This window comes from Chanodichthys erythropterus, chromosome 12, assembly GCF_024489055.1.
Source record: "Chanodichthys erythropterus isolate Z2021 chromosome 12, ASM2448905v1, whole genome shotgun sequence".
Taxonomy (NCBI): domain Eukaryota; kingdom Metazoa; phylum Chordata; class Actinopteri; order Cypriniformes; family Xenocyprididae; genus Chanodichthys; species Chanodichthys erythropterus.
This window is the reverse complement of record NC_090232.1, coordinates 56,092,842-56,113,369: the sequence shown is the minus strand read 5'-3', so window position 1 is coordinate 56,113,369 and position 20,528 is coordinate 56,092,842. Positions and strand designations below refer to the sequence as shown.

At 47.5% G+C, this 20,528-nt stretch overlaps 2 protein-coding genes across 2 annotated transcripts; both read right to left on the bottom strand.

Annotated features, from left to right (window-relative positions):
- Positions 1-33: 33 nt before the first annotated feature.
- LOC137032177 (zinc finger protein 25-like) lies at positions 34-2,319 on the bottom strand. Its single transcript, XM_067403807.1, has 3 exons — positions 2,021-2,319; positions 1,470-1,848; positions 34-1,273 (listed from the first exon to the last, which is right to left on the bottom strand). Exons 1-3 carry the CDS (start codon positions 2,186-2,188, stop codon positions 324-326), a joined length of 1,497 nt encoding a protein of 498 aa, XP_067259908.1. The 5' UTR covers positions 2,189-2,319; the 3' UTR covers positions 34-323.
- Positions 2,060-6,818, bottom strand: LOC137032178 (uncharacterized). Its single transcript, XM_067403808.1, has 4 exons — positions 6,785-6,818; positions 4,483-4,561; positions 2,603-4,266; positions 2,060-2,188 (listed from the first exon to the last, which is right to left on the bottom strand). The coding sequence occupies exon 3, from the start codon at positions 4,257-4,259 to the stop codon at positions 2,922-2,924; it is 1,338 nt and encodes a 445-aa protein (XP_067259909.1). The 5' UTR covers positions 4,260-4,266; positions 4,483-4,561; positions 6,785-6,818; the 3' UTR covers positions 2,060-2,188; positions 2,603-2,921.
- Positions 6,819-20,528: the final 13,710 nt, after the last annotated feature.

Here is a 20,528-nt window from a genome sequence, read left to right as displayed (position 1 = left end):
TGACAACAGAATATTAATTTCAAAGTCTTGTTTTTTCAGTATATGATAGTAATATTTAATTTCACACAGCAGTGTCCTTTCTGTTAGTTCACATGTTGCTTAATAAAGTTACACTGAGAACACTAAAACAAGCTCAATTTACAGTGTCATTAAAATATTAAATGAGTTCAAAGACTCTAAATCATAAATAAATTGTAATATAATGCAATTTATTCAACTGAATCATCTATATAGTGCTATGACAGCAATGTCGACTCCAGATATCCCAACTATTTTCAAAAAGTGAATCTTTGAAACGGAAAACAGAAGCTGTGGTGATGATTTCAGGTTTGTTCTTGAGTGTGTTTCTTCTGATGGGTCTGAAATCCCCCTAAATAAGCGAATCTCTCGCCGCAGATGGAGCAGCGGTAAGGCTTCTCTCCTGTGTGAACTCGCTCATGGACCTTCAGGACGTCGGATCGAGCGAAGGTCTTGTCGCACAGAGAGCACTTGAACGGCCGTTCTCCCGTGTGGATCCTCTGGTGCTTCTGTAGGGTTGAGATCTGACTGAAACTCTTCCCGCAGACGCAGCAGTCGTGAAGCTTTTCCCCCGTGTGCAGATGCTGATGAACCCGGTAATGCCGCGGGTCGGAGAAGCTCTTCCCGCAGTCGGAGCACAGGTACGGTCTCTCTCCGGTGTGGATCCTCTCATGACACTGCAGATGGGAAGCCTGTCGGAATCGTTTCTCGCAGTGTTTGCACTGATACGGCTTCTCCTCGGTGTGTGTTCTGTGGTGCGTCTTCAGAGCCGTTGAGTTCCCGAAGGTTTTCCCACATTCGCTGCACTGGTACGGCCTCTCTCCGGTGTGAATGCGCACATGCTTCTTCAGATGGGGTTTGTGGCTGAAGCTCTTCTCGCAGTGAGGGCACTTGTACGGCTTTTCTCCCGTGTGGATTCTCATATGAGCATCAAGATTCCCTTTAGCGCTGAAACACCTGTCGCACTCGCTGCAGCGGAAAGGCTTTTCGCCGATGTGCGTCTTCATGTGAACTTTCAGACTAGACGCCACGGAAAACTGCTTCCCGCACTGTTCGCAGCGAAACTCCTTGTGCTCTTTGGAATGACGTCTCCTCTCTTCCGAGGAAGGAAAGCTGATGTCGCATCTCCTGCAGTCTTTCTGTTCTGCTTGTGTTCTCTCGTGTCCTGCTAAATTCATCTGTGAGCTCAACGTTTGACCGCAGGAAAAACTCTTGACCGTCAGTCGCTCGGATGATGTCGAGGCCGTTTCTTCATCTGAATGGAACAAAACGATACTGAAGTGTAATGAAATGTAGTGCCTCCTTCAGGAATCACACATAAATTCAGTCTATATTAGGCTAGCAGAGCTCCAGACATGACATGCAGACAAAAACATATGTTGTGGAAATTAACTAATTGAATGACTAATGAATGACATTCAACTAAAGGTAGAAAGAAGGAAGAAACACACCTGGAGGAGTATCCTCATCATCATCATTATTCCCTTCATCCTCCTCCTCATTATAATCACCATCATTAGTATTCTGATCTTCATCCTCCTCCTCCTCGTGTCTCTGTTGTTGTTCCTCTGCTGTGTTTTTTTCTCCTCTGCTCTCTATCAGGTTCCTGCAGTCCACCAGTTTGACGGAGCACATCTTCAGCGGCGTCTGCAGCATCTGCTGTTCTCCAGCGTTACAGTCAGAGGTTTGATCAGCGGATCCATGATCCTGAGCGTCAGTATAACACAGTAAAGTGAGGCTGAGCTCTGAGTCCTGTGTGTCTCTGGATCTCCAGACTGAATCCTGAGCTTCTGTCCCGTCAGTCACACACACTGAAACCTTCTCCAGATCCTGACAAACACAAATAAACAACAACCTGTTGATATTAGCCTCATTACTCAGCAGTTATCTCTAGTGGTTATATTGGTGATTAGATTAGCATATTTTGAGATGTGCGTAAGAAGTGAGAAGCTAACAAAACTTTGGTTTGATTGAGCTGAAGGATGAAATGAGCTGCTCAAACCTCTCTGTTGGGTTTGTCTCCTCTTTCTCTCAGCTTTGCCTCCAGTGACGCCACCTCTTTCTTCAGCTGACAGATTTCACTGATGAAATCCTCAATATCCAGCATGGACAGATCAGTTCCTACTGATTTACAGCAGATCACATCCATCTGCGCTTTCATGCTCAACATCTGAACACAAACATAACATCATTTTGTTTTTTACCGTAATGATAAAACTCAAAATGAGAGCAGAACTACACAGAAATTATCTGTTAATAAATAAAATGACTTTATATTTCAAGTAAATGATGTTCTTTAAAACTTTCTATCCATGTTTTCAACATTGATAATAATCATAAATGTTACTGAGCATCAAATCATCATATCAGAATGATTTCTGAAGGATCATGTGACACTGAAGACTGGAGTAATGATGCTGAAAATTCAGCTTTGATCACAGGAATAAATTACACTTTACTATATATTCACATAGAAAACAGCTGATTTACATTATAATAATATTTCACAGTTCTTACTGTATTTTTGATCAAATAAATGCAGTTGATGAGACATTTCAAACACTTTAACAAATCTTAATTTTACCTATAGCGGGGCATGTTGTCACAGCCGTAGCTGCTGTTTAACGTCACTGACTAGAGAAGAACACTTTCTAGAGCAGCAAAAAAAGTAATCTTCCACAGTGTATGCATGTAAAAAGTGTCATATTTAATCACTGTCAGCAATAATTTACACCGTAATACAGCTGTGAAAAACAGTTCATGAAACAGCAACAATGAAAAACAAACAAAAAACCTTGATTTGAATGAATCTGTATCAAAGAGAGCAGAGTGTGTGTGTGACTATAGAAGATTCTGGAGTAAGGAGAGTTCATGTTTGAGATCAAGGTCCTGCTTTTCTCAGATTAATCGCAGGCGAGCCAGTCCAGGCGGCAGCCGTCCGTCTCCAGCGTGGGTTTTGGGTGGCAGTGTGACGGGTCTGGTGAAGGGCTGCGGGGCGGATCGGGAGCATCATGGGTCGGGTCCGAGCCGTTGGACGCAGGAGCGACCGGACAGTCCGTGACGAGACCCGGTTGGTCGGACACATTTGGGTTGAGAGGGAAAACCCCACAGGCTTTGAACCCGGCCGTGATGTTGTCCGCAGTGGCCGCCTGTGGCAGCGCCGTCGCAGCGATTCCCGGAATATGATGGATGGTGACGCTCCTCCCCGGGCTTCCCAGCATCCAGCTGTCGATGGCCGCGTTGATGCACTGCTTGAGCGGGCCGCAAACCGAGCGCTCCAGGTGCGGCGGGAAGGACAGCGCCACCACGCCGTTGGCTTTGGCGAAGTTGAGGCCGTCGATGGACAGGTGCGAGACGTGGATGTCCAGGAGCAGGAGGCAGGGTCTCTGCGCGGAGCATTTGGTCTGTCGCACGAAATGCCGTAAGAAGTCGAGGAACTGCTCCTCCCGCATCCATCCGCTGATATGTGCGCCGCCGGAGCTTCCGGTGGGCGCGCCCGTGAGGAAGTGCTCCCTAAACTGCACCCGAGGGAACACGAAATAGGGCGGGATCCTGCCGCCGCTGGCCGAGACGGCACAGACGACACTCACGAGGGGCCCGCGGTCGGGAGACGTCACAGATCCCGTCTGCTTCCTGGTCACCACTCGATCCGGCCTCTGGGACGTTGTGATTCCCGTTTCGTCCATGATCCAGATGTCCTCGGGCTTGAAACAGTGGCGCTCCATCAGCGCCTTCAGTTTCCCGTAAAACATCTCTTTGTTAAAGGCTCTCGCTAGACTCGCCGGCTCAGGCGTCCTGACGGACAGCAGCGGGTGTCGCTTTAAAAACGCGGCGAACCAGTCGGCGCTGGCCTGTTTGTTCTCCTTCCAGGACGGAGGCATCTGCAGCTGTTGGCCTTTGGCCAGTTGGTACGAGAGTTTCCGGATGGCCTTCGGCGGGAGCGCGTGATAAACGTCGGATGCCATCAACACGTAGGAGACCAGCTCCGCCTCCAGCTCCGGGCTAAAGACTTGCCTGGCGCCGATGAAGCCCACCGTGCAGCTGGGATGCTCCGCGCTTCCCTCCACCTCCTCGCGGGGGATCTTGGTGCAGTAGCGGGCGAGCGTGCGATAGTTGATCCCGAACTCCTCCGCGGCGCCGCGGATGGTCTTCTTGAACACCAGCACCTGCCGGACGGCCTTCAGCATGGTCTCCGGCGCCGTACTCGCCCGGTTGGTCTTCCTTTTATACGTTCTCACCATGACTGCGCTGAAAAGGGAAGAAACGGCTCGTTTTTATATAAATGTATACGAAATTACAAATTAAATATGCTGGACTTTTTATAACCTAACCTCTACTGAGCATGTGCGGAGTAATCACTATTTTTCCATTTAATATATTCACTAGTATACTGACACATCAGCGAGTCAAGCATAGCATTTCTTCTTTGCAATAATAATAACAACAATAACAAAGATGTCTGACCTTGTGAGCAGCTTCTCTGTGTCCGTCACAGTCTTCGGCTGATCTTCAGAGTGGTCATGTGACCCCGGTCCTGCCGCCACTTAACAGACACAACGAAAACCAGTTCAACCCAGTCCGCAGAGGACATAACCTGCCACCTAACTAGTGCTAACTCTAGTCCAGTGGTTCCCAACCACATTCCTGGAGTACCCCCAACACTACACATCAAGCACACCTGAATCAAGTCATCAATTCATTAGCAGAGACTCCAAGACCAGAAATGGGTGTGTCAGACAAAGGAGACATGGAAAATGTGCAGTGTTGGGGGTACTCCAGGAATGTGGTTGGGAACCACTGCTCTAGTCCACAGCAGGGGTCGAGAAAAGTAATGTTAAATATCAATACATAAGATGTCAGATATATTTATTAGTGAATATTAACTGACAGGATATATTCAAGCTAACAAATATTATGGGAACAGTGATGTGCAATGTTTCCAAAATGTTAGAACATTATTTAAAAAGTTACATTAATGTTAAAGGTGCAGTATGTAAGATTTCTGTCTGCTAGAGGCCTATTGAAAACAAAGGCGTAGCTTGATGACGGCAAGTTTGAGAGCTGAATCTTGGGACATGTGGTCTCCACCTCATCAGACGGTGCAAAAGAATAGGGATTGGACTCAGGAAGAAATCATGTTCATGGATGTGGTTATTAACGTTACTGTTGTATGAAGCAGAGCAGGAGCGAGTGTTGTGGAGCTGAACGAGGAGCTGGAGCGATTGATCAACACACGCCTCACGAGCAGCGGGACTTTTATTATGACACAGTCACTTTTCCGGTCATGAGTATGAGGTAACGCAGCTCTGTTTATCATATTAGATACATTTGAGAGTGTTGAAAATGATGTTATAACGTTACTCTGTGCGTTCGCTCAGCGGCTGCTGTGAGACACTGTTACACACTGCAGTAAGATAGATCCATTTTACAATATCAGATTAAATGCTGGATGATTGTGTTGATAAATTACCCTTTTAACCCTAACCCTAACCCATGCAATTCATTTTTAAACTGTATGATGGAGAAAATGCTGTATTACTGTTACTAAAAATAAAGCTGCATCTGATTATGCTATGTTAGCTACTTCACAAAATAGTGTTTTTCTCTGAGGATGGTAAAGCATGAGACTCGCAAAAAATCAAGAAAATTAGATTAAAACAATAAGACTAAACGTGTTGAGCTATATAACAATAATTAATTTTCTGTCTATAAATATATCAAAACACTTGTTCCCTTGTCTATTAAAACATGTAAATATTAAAGCATCTTTGGTGTTTACATGGTTTCTACAAAATAAACCGGAAACCGAGGGTAACGCAGGTGTGACGCCATTGACAGGCGACTCCTCACACGTCCCGGAGTCTTGGGTAAAATTGCAATTTTCGCACGATTTACAAATAGTTGCAAACATTTGGGATATTTTACTGCAAAAATATTACATATTGCACCTTTAACACAACATTCTCATAACCTTATTTTTACTCACAAATATAACATTATTTTTAATATTCTAAGAAGGTTAACCTTCAGCAAATATGAGTAACATCAAGTTGTTCCAAGAACATTTTCTGTCAAAATTATGAGCGTTTTCAAGTAAAAACATCATACAGACGCTCGAAGATCCTGTTTTCCTTCAACATCATGAGAACAAATATCATTAATGTTGTAAGAACGTTCTATAAATGTTATTTTTAGAGCATTTTATCTGAACATAACATTTACAAAACATTGTTGGAAACGCAAGGGATTGTCACGTGACTTTTTAGGGGGGAGATACTCTTGTCTATGAAGCAAAGTTCAACCTTTCTGTTAAAATTTACCTTTGTTACATAAATTACTCTGAATGCATGTCAGTGTGTTTAATGTTCATCTGTTACCAACACATACCTTAACAGATATTCACATATTAGAGTTTATAGGGGCAAAATTCACACAGATGTGTTTGAAATACAAAAGATTTGTTTAGTATTCATCTGGACTGCAGCTTTGACTAAGTGTGACAACTAGCCCCGATCACTTCTACAGTACTGCTCCATCATTCACACATTTGCGCTCAGTCGCTGGATTAATAAATTAATAAATGTGAGAAATTAAACGCGACTCTCTGACTTCTGCTCGATTCTCCTGAAACTGTGAATGAAACCGCCCGTTAAAGAACAACGACATGCCGCGAGAATCGCTCTGTTCACGGCCATTAAAGCACTGAAGCGATAAAAACATCAATCATATTAGAATATCATAAACAGATAAATAGAGAAACACGCACCAGCGGAGCGTTGAAGCCGCGATGACTCGATCTTCCGCGGGATCACACAGTCACAGCGCCCTCTGCTGCCCCGGAGGAACCGATCTTCACAGATTATTCCCAAGAAGACATCAGAAGTTACTCCTCCATCTGGACAAAGGCGTTGTGCTCAAAACATTTCCAGCACTTTTCCAAACGGACTCAGCAGACACAGTTCACAGTTTTTGGCAATATAATGTCTGTAGGACACTGTATGTGATCGCATTGTTACTGGCTGCAGTCCATAAAGTTGGCTTGATGATGGACGTGCGAAATTCGCAAATTTAGGGACCGTCTCTAAAGTAACAAACGACAAACATACGTGTACACGTTTCTAACTTTTATAGCATTTGAGGAGAATGACAGTCACAAAACCACCTGTAAAGTGTTCGTGTAGGTGTTTCATTGGGGTGGCTCAGAAATCTTCATTATTTCAACATAAAATGAGTTTGACTAAAATATACTGGACTTTTTGCTGCCTACAATACAGTCAATTACTTGATTGTAGTTGAGATAGTAGTGAATTAGATCATGGAATACTGTGTGAATTTGACCTTTAATTCCTCACGTCCACAATAGTATCCAAACGGGTTCACACTAAAGTTCAGCTTGCTCAGTAGGTTTGTTCTGATTTTCTCAACAATCACGTGGTTCTGGTTGACGCGCGAAATTCCGGTGGAGGGCAAGCAGTGAAAATTAGAATGGAAGAGATGGAGAAAAGTCCTTTCTTTGCTGGTTTAGAAAGGTATAAACAGAAAATCACAACATATGTTGGACGGGATCCTTATGCTATGAAGAGGAGCGACTTTTCCGCTGAATTAAAAGACTTTCCTGCCATCGAGGAGGCAGATATAGAGGATGTGAAGCTGCCGTCACGCTGCGTTCAGTTCCAGTCTGGGTTTGTTTATATCGCGCTGCCTTTCTACTAGTGAAATTAGAGCAGTATTTTGATTTTCTGTCATGTTTGTGAAAAATGTCGCCATTGTAGGTCATTTATGCTGAATCGGGAATTGTAATAGGAACTCTCGTTCGTGGAAAAAAAGGACGGTAATTTTTCGCCTTAAAAGGTGAGGGAAGACGACTAGCAAATAATGTCACTAAATAAACCCACTGCCTTTCACTCAGAATAATCACATAGTTTGCTGAGTTTTGTATTTGGTTTTTGTGTAATAATTAACATTATGTTTTAGAGTATGATCACTCGGCTTGTGAATGATTATAACTTGCACACAGCCACTTCAAAACTGTTCACGAGCTTCTATGGCAGTGGTCTCAAACTCAATTCCTGGAGGGCCACAGCTCTGCACAGTTTTGCTCCAAAACTAATCAAACACACCTGATCCAGCTAATCAAGATCTTCAGGATTACTAGAAACTTCCAAGCAGGTGTGAGTTGGAGATGGTTGGAGCTAAACTTTGCAGAACTGTGGTCCTCCAGGAATTGAGTTTGAGACCACTGTTCTATGGGTTTGATTTTGGTTGTCATTGGTTGAAATAAATACAAAAATACAGCGTGTCTGTGTCCTGAACGTGACCCTCGATCCGATTCTCCTCCGTGGTCATATGGGAAAGTGAATATTGACTAAAACAACATTTAAACCAATTACATTTACACGATTCCAACAAATAAATGGATCGACTTCTGTTAGCTTGTTGAACACATTTATTTTATTTGGACATTTTCTACCATACGACGGCTGAAGCAGCAGCGCGTGACACATTCTCATGGTACCAGATCAACATTGTGAACAGAATACTACAAAACTGAAGTGAAAATACCAAATTATAATTAAATAGGATAAAATATCTTCTCCTCCCTGCAAACGATAGCATGAATGTGAATATTTAACCAAGTCAAAAAGGTAAGCAAGTATCCTTATTCATTTACGTTAAGTATCAGCAGACGCAAAACGCTATAAAAGGCGACAACTTTTAAAATTAAAAAACGAAATAAGTTATAAAAAACGGTATAAGTTATGTAAACGATATAAACACCTTCTGGGTTCTCTATTTTATCGATTTGGGCAAACATAAATGACGCAAACAATGCAAATTTTGAGTTTTTGATAGGATTCCCATATAGAAAAATCAGTCCCTGCCCTCCAGACTCATTCACGCTGTTGCTGTGATGTCATGTGCAAACAACCTATAGCTTGTTCTCCACTGTTGCATCTTCATGGATGAGACATGCAGATAATTACTGTAGTTTTGGATTTTATACAATCAGTGGTCTTAAACAATTCTGAGTTTGTTTCAAAAACTTAGCAGCGCGTTTCTCTCAGCTGCGTAACACAAAAACCACCCAAACGCTGGGTTGTTACGTATGACCCAGGAGCTGGGTGACACAAAAACGACCCAAATGCTGGGTTGTTCCGTCTGACCTAGGAGCTGCGTAACACAAAATCGACCCAAATGCTGGGTTGTTACGCCTGACCCAGGATCTGGGTAACACAAAATCTACCCAAATGCTCGGTTGTTACGTCTGACCCAGGAGCTGGGTAAAACAAAAACTACCCAAACACTGGGTTGTTCCGTCTGACCCAGGATCTGGGTAACACAAAAACCACTCAAACGCTGGGTTGTTACGTCTGACCCAGGAGCTGCGTAACACAAAATCGACCCAAACGCTGGGTTGTTACGCCTGACCCAGGAGCTGAGTAACACAAAATCGACCCAAACGCTGGGTTGTTACGTCTGACCCAGGATCTGGGTAACACAAAATCTACCCAAACGCTGGGTTGTTCCGTCTGACCCAGGAGCTGCGAAACACAAAATCGACCCAAACGCTGGGTTGTTACGTCTGACCCAGGAGCTGCGTAACACAAAATCGACCCAAACGCTGGGTTGTTCCGTCTGACCCAGGAGCTGCGTAATACAAAATCGACCCAAATGCTGGGTTGTTCCGTCTGACCCAGGAGCTGCGTAACACAAAATCGACCCAAATGCTGGGTTGTTCCGTCTGACCCAGGAGCTGCGTAACACAAAATCGACCCAAATGCTGGGTTGTTCTGTCTGACCCAGGAGCTGCGAAACACAAAATCGACCCAAACGCTGGGTTGTTCCGTCTGACCCAGGAGCTGCGTAATACAAAATCGACCCAAATGCTGGGTTGTTACGTCTGACCCAGGAGCTGCGTAACACAAAAAACACCCTAATGCTGGGTTGTTACGTCTGACCCAGGAGCTGGGTAACACCAAAACGACCCAAACGCTGGGTTGTTACGTCTGACCGAGGAGCTGGGTAACACAAAAACTACCCAAACGCTGGGTTGTTACGTATGACCCAGGATCTGGGTAACACAAAATCTACCCAAATGCTGGGTTGTTCTGTCTGACCCAGGAGCTGCGAAACACAAAATCGACCCAAACGCTGGGTTGTTCCGTCTGACCCAGGAGCTGCGTAACACAAAATCGACCCAAATGCTGGGTTGTTCCGTCTGACCCAGGAGCTGCGTAACACAAAATCGACCCAAACGCTGGGTTGTTCCGTCTGACCCAGGAGCTGCGTAACACAAAATCGACCCAAATGCTGGGTTGTTACGTCTGACCCAGGAGCTGCGTAACACAAAAAACACCCTAATGCTGGGTTGTTACATCTGACCCAGGAGCTGGGTAACACCAAAACGACCCAAACACTGGGTTGTTCCGTCTGACCCAGGATCTGGGTAACACAAAAACCACTCAAACGCTGGGTTGTTACGTCTGACCCAGGAGCTGGGTAACACAAAAACTACCCAAATGCTGGGTTGTTACGTATGACCCAGGATCTGGGTAACACAAAAACTACCCAAATGCTGGGTTGTTACGTCTGACCCAGGAGCTGGGTAACACAAAAACTACCCAAACGCTGGGTTGTTACGTGTGACCCAGGAGCTGGGTAACACAAAAACTACTCAAACGCTGGGTTGTTACGTCTGACCCAGGAGCTGGGTAACACAAAACTACCCAAACGCTGGGTTGTTACGTATGACCCAGGATCTGGGTGACACAAAAACTACCCAAATGTTGGGTTGTTACGTCTGACCCAGGAGCTGCATAACACAAAATCGACCCAAACGCTGGGTTGTTCCGTCTGACCCAGGAGCTGGGTAACACAAAAAACACCCAAACGCTGGGTTGTTCCGTCTGACCAAGGAGCTGGGTAACACAAAAACTACCCAAACGCTGGGTTGTTATGTCTGACCCAGGAGCTGGGTAACACAAAAACTACCCAAACGCTGGGTTGTTACGTCTGACCCAGGAGCTGGGTAACACAAAAACCACTCAAACGCTGGGTTGTTACGTCTGACCCAGGAGCTGGGTAACACAAAAACTACCCAAATGCTGGGTTGTTACGTCTGACCCAGGAGCTGGGTAACACAAAAACTACCCAAACGCTGGGTTGTTACGTCTGACCCAGGAGCTGGGTAACACAAAATCTACCCAAATACTGGGTTGTTATGTCTGACCCAGGAGCTGGGTAACACAAAAAACACCCAAATGCTGGGTTGTTACGTCTGACCAAGGAGCTGGGTAACACAAAAACTACCCAAATGCTGGGTTGTTACATCTGACCCAGGAGCTGGGTAACACAAAAACTACCCAAATGCTGGGTTGTTACGTCTGACCCAGGAGCTGGGTAAGACAAAAACTACCCAAACGCTGGGTTGTTACGTCTGACCCAGGAGCTGGGTAAAACAAAAACTACCCAAATGCTGGGTTGTTACGTCTGACCCAGGAGCTGGGTAAAACAAAAACTACCCAAATGCTGGGTTGTTACGTCTGACCCAGGAGCTGGGTAACACAAAAACTACCCAAATGCTGGGTTGTTACGTCTGACCCAGGAGCTGGGTAACACAAAAACTACCCAAATGCTGGGTTGTTACGTCTGACCCAGGAGCTGGGTAACACAAAATCTACCCAAATGCTGGGTTGTTATGTCTGACCCAGGAGCTGGGTAACACGAAAACCACCCAAATGCTGGGTTGTTACGTCTGACCCAGGAGCTGGGTAACCCAAAATCTACCCAAATGCTGGGTTATTATGTCTGACCCAGGAGCTGGGTAACACAAAAACTACCCAAATGCTGGGTTGTTACGTCTGACCCAGGAGCTGGGTAACACAAAAACCACCCAAATGCTGGGTTGTTATGTCTGACCCAGGAGCTGGGTAACACAAAAACCACCCAAATGCTGGGTTGTTATGTCTGACCCAGGAGCTGGGTAACACAAAAACTACCCAAAAACTGGAAAAAAAACCCCAAAAGGCTCAACCCAGGACTATATAATAACCCAATATGTTTTAGAGTGTATACATGAGTAAAGGTTTTCTTGTGCATTCTAGGGTTATATATCAAAACATCTAAAAGGTTTGCATCATTCCTGACACTTAGATGAACTCTTTACAGTTGGTTGTGTGTGACTGAGTCATTCAGGTTAGAAACGTGTCTACCAATGTCATTTGTCCCTTTAGAGACGGTCTCTAAATGTGCAAATATCAAACATCAAGCCAGCTTTATGAGAACAGCACACTCTGGCCCACATAAACTAGTAAAGAAGAGGTTGCTGCCCTATGAACGATGATTATGGCCAATCATGAACATCACACATGATGCAGATAACTGTGATCTTGTTGCTCTTGCTGAGAGCAAAACTGCAGTGAACTCATATTCCCTTTGACTGGTTTATAAAGGGTTACGCTATGATGCTTTGAAGTGACCGCAGGTTCGAATCCCAATCCGCCGTCTCCCTCTATCTTCCACCTGAAGTCTGAAGCTTACGTGCTGACACCAGTCATATCTCATTCATCTGCTGTGTAAAAGTCAAGCAATCTTATCAGACATCATTAGTGTCCCTTTATAATAATAAAAAACAACATAACACTTTGATAGCGTTCACTTTATATAACAGCAAATATGTCAATATGATTTAAAATGCTTTCATTAATAACTGTTGAGCAGTATGAAATATTAGTGTTTTTTTATTATTGTTCACAGATTCACTGATCATTATGTGCACAAACTGAATATATTTAGACATTTAAGTACCCAAAAAAGCAAGTATTTCAGTGTGACTATTTTAACACACTTAATGTGCCTTTATTGGCGACTTTATCAAGATGTTTGCTGAGCCACAGCATATCAGAAAGTATCTGGGAAACCTGTTTGAAAACAGTCATTATTTTGCTCGGATTGCAGCTGGTGCAGGAATGACTTGACTTGTAATGCCTTACAGGTTTCATAGCTGTGACCTGTTTCCCAGATTCCCAGGAGAACATGCCCAGACCTGCCTCGGAAATGACTGTGTGCTCATAAACCTGTAGCGTGACAACAGCGCAACATGAGACCCGGAAAACACAATCCGCATCAGTCCTCCTCCTCCTTTATTCCCGGATTGAATGGGAAACACAGAGATTGTGTCAGTGCACCTGTTGCACAATCCTGTGCAGTTTATTGTGAAAAACGTACTCGGTTACTAACGTAACCTCGGTTCCCTGAGATACGGAACGAGTACTGCGTATGGGGAAAGGTCTCCCTTTTTCCCCGCTGCTGAAGCCTTTTTCAATAACGCAGTGTAACTGCACCGTCATTGGTTCACTCATAGACAAGTTGTTGAACCAATGGCGGCGCGGCATAGCTGCGCGGCCTATGGCGACAAAGCGCGCGAATATTCCCGCCGAAATGGGCGGGGTATAGGGCTATATAAGCAGGCGTTTCGCCATAGGATTTCAGTGTCAATCGACTGAAGCGACGACCCTGAGCCGCAGCCTCGTGGCACGGCAAGTGACGCAGTACTCGTTCCGTATCTCAGGGAACCGAGGTTACGTTAGTAACCGAGCACGTTCCCCTTTCGATACTTCACTCGTACTGCGTATGGGGAACGAATTCAACCACGCCGTGCCACGGCTTGGGAACGATATAGCTTGCATTTGGCCACCCAGAGGGGGGCAAAAAGGACAAGCGGAGGCAAAGCCTAACCGAACCCATGGTTACACTGAAGGAAGATACTTCCTATGGTGGCGTGAAGCGGGACCTGTTGGAAGCCGCTAATCACACCGACAGGACCCGAGCTTGTAAGGTCGGGACATCGAGGTGATAGAACCTGACAAAGGTGGACGGCGAAGACCAGCCGGCCGCCTCACAGATGTCTTGGATGGAAACTCCGTTGGACCAAGCCCACGAGGAAGCCATTCCTCTAGTGGAGTGGGCCCTGACTCCTATGGGGCAATTAGTGCCCAGTGAGGAGTAGCACAGGTTAATAGCATCCACTATCCAACGGGAAATGCGTTGTTTCGAGACCGGAGACCCTTTGGTGCGGCCGCCAAAACAAACAAAGAGCTGATCTGACTGTCTGAAAGACTGTGATCGGTCTATGTAGGTCCTCAATGCCCTGACTGGGCAGAGTAGCTGCAGCTCTGGTTCGTCCGCCGAGGGAGGAAGAGCAGAGAGCGAGATGACCTGAGCTCTAAACGGAGTTGAGAGCACTTTAGGGACGTAGCCATGCCTAGGTTTCAGAACGACCTTAGAGTCACCAGGCCCGACCCGAGGCACGCACGGTTCACGGAGAGGGCCTGCAAATCGCCAACACGCTTTACCGATGCTAGTGCTAGTAGCAGAGCGGTTTTTAGCGTTAGGGGCCTGAGGTCGGCTGAACCCATTGGTTCAAATGGGGCTCCTTTCAAGGCCCTGAGGACCAACGAGAGGTCCCAGGAGGGAATAGTGAGAGGGCGAGGAGGATTCAAACGCCTAGCACCTCTCAAAAAACGGATCACGAGCCCGTTTCGTCCCACCGATTGGCCAGCAATAGGAGCGTGGAACGCTGCAATGGCTGCTACGTAAACCTTAAGCGTGGAAGGGGAGCGCCCCATTTCCAAGCGTTCTTGGAGGAAAGACAGTATGGAAGATACGTCACTCTCCACAGGGTCTATGTTGCGTGTTGAACACCAATCAACAAAGACTGACCACTTCTGGTCGTAGAGGCGCCTCGTAGATGGGGCTCTAGCCTGGAGAAATGGTATTTAGGACGGCCTCGGGGAGGCTAGTCGGCTCCCATCGAGGGACCAGAGGTGCAGAGCCCAGAGCTGCGGCTGTGGGTGCCAGATTGTTCTGTTTGCCTGAGAGAGGAGGTCCCGTCTCAGGGGAATCGGCCACGGGGCTCTTAGAGAGAGCCTGAATAGCTCTGAGGACCAAACCTGGTTCCTCCAGAGCGGGGCCACCAGAAGGACTCTGTGCTGGTCTTCTCTGATACGCCTGATGACCTGGGGGATCAGTGCGATCGGAGGGAAAGCATAAAGGAGCGTGCTGGGCCATGTGTGGGCCAGAGCATCTACTTCCTTCGAGAAAAATGTTGGGCAATGAGAGTTGTCTTCTGAGGCGAAGAGGTCTACCTCTGCCTTCCCGAAGAACTCCCAGATCGTGAGGACCACTTGGGGGTAGAGCATCCACTCGTCGGAGGGGATGTTGCTCCGTGACAACATGTCCGCACCCAGATTGTTCCTGCCAGGAACATGAGTCGCTCTGAGCGACTGAAGCCTCGGAAGAGCCCATTCCAGCAGACGTTTCGCCAGAGCGCATAAGCGGCTGGACGAAAGACCGCCTTGGTGGTTCAGGTATGACACCACCGTCATACTGTCTGACCGAACTAGAACATGACGTCCCGTCAAGCAAGCCTGAAAGAACTGAAGGCTTTCATCACTGCTAGCATCTCTAGACAGTTGATGTGTAAATGGCTTTCCTCGTGGCTCCACGAGCCGAAGGCCGGTCTGCCCCTCGCACACAGCGCCCCAGCCCAAGTTGGAGGCGTCTGTTGAGAGCACCGTCCTCCGTGAGACCGCCTGTAAAGGGACTCCGCGTTGGAACCATACTGGATCCATCCAAGGTTTCAGGGCTAGAAGACAGGCCCGATTGACCTTGGAGACATAGGCGGCCGTGCCGCCATGCGCTGGGAGGAACCCGGAACTTCAACCAGTACTGAAGAGGCCGCATCCGAAGAAGGCCTAGCTGCAGCACCGGGGAGGCGGAAGCCATCAGCCCTAGCAGCCTCTGGAAAAACTTCAGAGGGAGATAGGCTTTGTTCGTGACAGATGCCGTGAGCTGCTGAATTGCCAGGGCGCGCTCTGGCGAGACTACTGCCGTCATACGGACCGAGTCGAAAACTGCTCCCAGAAACGAGATTCGTTGAGTGGGGCATAGCGAGCTCTTGGCTAAGTTGACCCTGAGACCCAGGCATTGTAGATGGCTGAGGAGCACGGATCTGTGGCGTTCCAGCTCGTCTCCGCGAACGGGCTAAGATGAGCCAGTCGTCGAGATAATTCAGAACCCGGATTCCCATCTGTCTCAGAGGGGAAAGCGCCGCGTCCATGCACTTGGTGAAAGTGCGGGGAGCCAGAGACAGCCCGAAGGGCAGGACCGTATATTGGTATGCCACCCCTTCGTATGCGAATCTCAAGAATCGTCTGTGACGGGGGGCTATCTGGATGTGAAAATACGCATCCTTCAGGTCCAGCGAGCAGAACCAGTCCTCGGGGCAAATGTGCGCGAGGATCTGCTTCAGCGTCAGCATTTTGAACTTCCGTCTCGTGAGGGAGTGATTCAAAAGCCTGAGGTCTAGGATGGGTCTGAGACCGCCATCCTTTTGGGGACCAGAAAGTAGCGGCTGTAAAAGCCTGTCTCGCTCTCTGACGGAGGAACCATTTCCACAGCTCCTTTTTCCAGCAACGACATGACTTCGGCCCGGAGGACATGAGCGTCGTCCGGATTGACCGATGTTTGAAGCACCCCGGCGAAGCGGGGGGCCGTCGTGCAAACTGGAGCGAGTAGCCCTGGTTTACGATCCCCATGACCCATTCTGACACATCGGGGATGGCCTGCCAGGCCTCGGCCCGAGTGGCTAGGGGTTGAATAATGTTGGGTGACAGACCGCCGTTGAGAGGGTCGTACACCGCGAGGGGTGGAAGAGGAAATTTGCTCTTTTTGTGATGAGGTAAAAATTTTTCCGCCGTGAAAACGGCGTTTGGAGTGGGCGCAACAGGTGTGGGCCCAGCTGTCACTTGAAGTATGTTTCCCACGCCCGGAAATAAACGAGGCGGAGGGGAAATTACCCGTGGGAGCTTTTGGGGTGGTCCGGTCGTAACGGGACGGTCCCCCATCCTCTTCCTGTCCGACGAATCAGGACGACTTCGGAGGCACCGGGTCCAGCACAATCCTGGGCCGGGGTCCCTGGCGCCTCGGGAAGGGAGGGCGCTTCGCAGGGCGCGAGCGCTGGAGAGTAGAGGTGGTCCGACAGGGCTTGGAAGGAAGGGCCCTCTTCGTCTTCCAACCCACAGCCGCGGGAGGACAGAGGTGAGCAGCCACCGCTTCATCTAGGGGTGGCAAGCGCTCGTATCCCTTCTCCTCGGCGCCGTCGACGGCGGTGAGGGCGGAGCGGTGCGTAGTGTGGAGGCGGGCAGAGTAAGGAGCGCGCCACGACTTCGTCAGCTCTTCGTGGACCTCAGGAAAGAAGGGCGCTGAACGCTGGCGAGGTGCTTGGCGGCGGCCTGGCAGAAACCATTCGTCCAGGCGGCTGCGAGACGGCTCCTCTGGAGGGGCCCACTCGAGGTCCAGCTCTTCAACGGCTCTAGACAGGATGCGGAAGAGCTCGGCATCCATGCCCTGGCCATGCTCGATGGGTTCCAAGGGAGGCGGTGGAGCGGGGTCTTCCGGCTCGCCAGCCCATCCTTCCGCTTCGGAAGCCGCAAGAGACATGGAGTCGTCTTGTTCGTCGTCTGTTCCCCCGAATGAGACGAGGTCACTCGCTTCTGCGGAGGGACGCTGCTCAGGGCGAGAGAACAGAACTGGAGAGAGTTCCCTGGGAGGAGAGGGCGAGGCACGCGGGGGCTGGGCCGGCGTGAGCTCGCTCAACTCCTGGCGCTGAGTCGCTCTACCCCGCTGTCTTTTCCTCGCCGGACCGCGGGAGGAAGGAGACGGGAGGGCGCGAGCGGCGAGATCGCCCTCAGTGAAGAAGGCGACCCGCGAGCGCAGGGAAGCGAGACTCGCGCACTCGCAGTGCGGGCATGAGTCTCCAGCGAGCGCGCCGTCTGCGTGGGGCTTGCCCAGGCAAGCGACACACTCGCTGTGTCCATCGTCGTCGTGCAGGGGGGCCCTGCAAGTACCACATGAGTGGCGGGGCATCGTGAGACGCCGCTGCCGTGAAAACGGCAATTGGGTGGCTCTTTTAGAGCGGCGAGGGCCGCGGAGCTCTTAAAGCGGTGAAAACCGCTGGAAATCGCTCTTTTAGAGCGGCGTTTAAGCCGCGGATGAAGCTCTCAGGCGGCGCGCCGGATGGCGGCAGGGGACGCACAGGAAGCGGCCGGAAGCGGGAAGCGGGAGGCGGCGGCTCGGCGACGGCGCTAGAAGCTGCAGTCCGCGAGGGCGCCGGCGCTTTCTTCCACCGGCGAGTCCAGGCGAGTCCGCTGCGGGAGCCTCTTCAGACGGCGGCGAGAGCAGAAGGCGGCGAGCTTCTTCGGCTTCAGGCGGAGATCAGCGAAGAGAAGTAGATGTCGTCGCTGAAGGAGAAAACACTGAAATCCTATGGCGAAACGCCTGCTTATATAGCCCTATACCCCGCCCATTTCGGCGGGAATATTCGCGCGCTTTGTCGCCATAGGCCGCGCAGCTATGCCGCGCCGCCATTGGTTCAACAACTTGTCTATGAGTGAACCAATGACGGTGCAGTTACACTGCGTTATTGAAAAAGGCTTCAGCAGCGGGGAAAAAGGGAGACCTTTCCCCATACGCAGTACGAGTGAAGTATCGAAAGGGAACCATGATTGTAATTAATGTAGACATGCTGATCTTATCGAGCTCCTCCTACACAGTAATCACAAGGCGATGATGTCATGTGTAAAGTACCATAACTTCAGCGACTGACTGACAGAAGCTGAAATATGATGATTTTCCAGGAAAGACGAGCCATAAAATAAGAGGCGGTCACCAGTATTATTAAAACACATGCTACCTTGAACTAATAAGACTCAACCAGCCTGAAAACACGCTGAATATGACACATGCACATGGCAAACATCAGGTTAAAGAGTTGAAATAAACATTTTATCCTAGTAGGACTTCCTCAGATTCACACTGACTGAACACACATCTGGATCTAGAACCAAACAGAAGAATCACCAACTTCAGCTCTACAGAACACTGATCAGATTTTGCTCTGCTTGCTTTAGTTTCATTTAGCTATCTGAGACTAAAGAGAAAGAGTCATGCAGACGTGACACATCTGAGAAACATTTGCTCTTCATTCATTGCCCATGAGCAAAACATTATTCCAGGAGATCATGTGATTTCTCTTTTTTTCTGGGATTTATTCAGCTGCTCTGAGAAGCGAAAACAACAATCAGAACCTGTGATATCTGAGCGAAGAAACACAATAATAATAAATTACTTATTTATTTATTATAAATAATATTTAAGTAGGCGAGTATATAATTCAGCAGCAAAAAATATTCTAGCCTAAAAACTTTGCACGGTAATTTTATAAATCCAAATGTTAATAAAAAATTTAAATTACTATTTGTATTATGAAATTAGATTCATATGTGAATAATTATATGTATTAATGTAACATTAAAAGGCGCTTATTTTAAATGTATTGTGCAGCTCATTAATGGGGCAACAAGCTATAGATACGACAGAACAAAATAGGCTATTAATAATCTTTCAGTGTGCAAAACCATGATTATATGAAACGCTTCAAAACAACAGCAAAAAAACAAACAAACAAACAAACAAAAAAAAAACCCGCTAATGCGGTTCCCGGGTGCAGAATGATGCGCTTGAAGCAATATCGAGTCAGAGCGCGCAGTTGTGCTGCGCATTGAAAAGTTCGCGGTACAAAGAGAATCCCTGTGTACATCTGACTGTATCTAACAGTTTATTAATCAAATGTTTCTTTCATTTTTAAATTCCAGTTATTGTGCGTGTGACACGAATTCATAGTCCTTGTGTTGTGCGATCTAACAGACATCCTGTAGCCAGAATGATGACATCGTTCAGAAACAGCAATAAACTCCAGCAAGATAGTCATTTTATGCAAATCCACAGCTCTTTATCTACATCTCAAGTATTATAATGGGAATATATCATATTGGAGAGTTTTACCGTGCTGACTGTCGTTACCGAACGCGACGCGTTGTTTAAATGCTGAATGATTGACAGCTGTAGCGGAGGGAAGGAGTTTCTGACCGTGAACTTATCGATGTACATATTCTTCTGTCCCTCACATGAAGCTATGGAATGGCTTTGAATATAGTGCACGAAAACTTAATTGGTGCTAGTCTATTTATTTTGCTCTATGTCTCCCACTTTGCCATATAAAAGAGCGCAATTAACGGTGTGTGTGTGTGTGTGTGTGTGAGTGTGTGTGTGTGTAACCATAGCGACAAAACGACCAACTTTCGGAACCTGCACTTAAGCCTATAATTTCGTTTTAAAAATTTAATTATGCATTTAAAAGTTGAATGGATTAATTTGGAGACTCTGAAATCGGCAGAGATACATAGGCAGGCAATGCACAACAAAATCTGACATTGGGAAACAGTGAGGGGGACAAAACTTAGATTTTGAAGTGTGTATAATGGCTCGTCTGGCGCTTGGAGGGCTGTTTGATGAATAGTCTGGTCAGAGGTGAGCTGTGGGTGTGTTTGTCAGTGTGCGCAGAGGTTGAACAACCTCTGGCTCTTCGTGTTTGCGTGCTCTGCATTGGT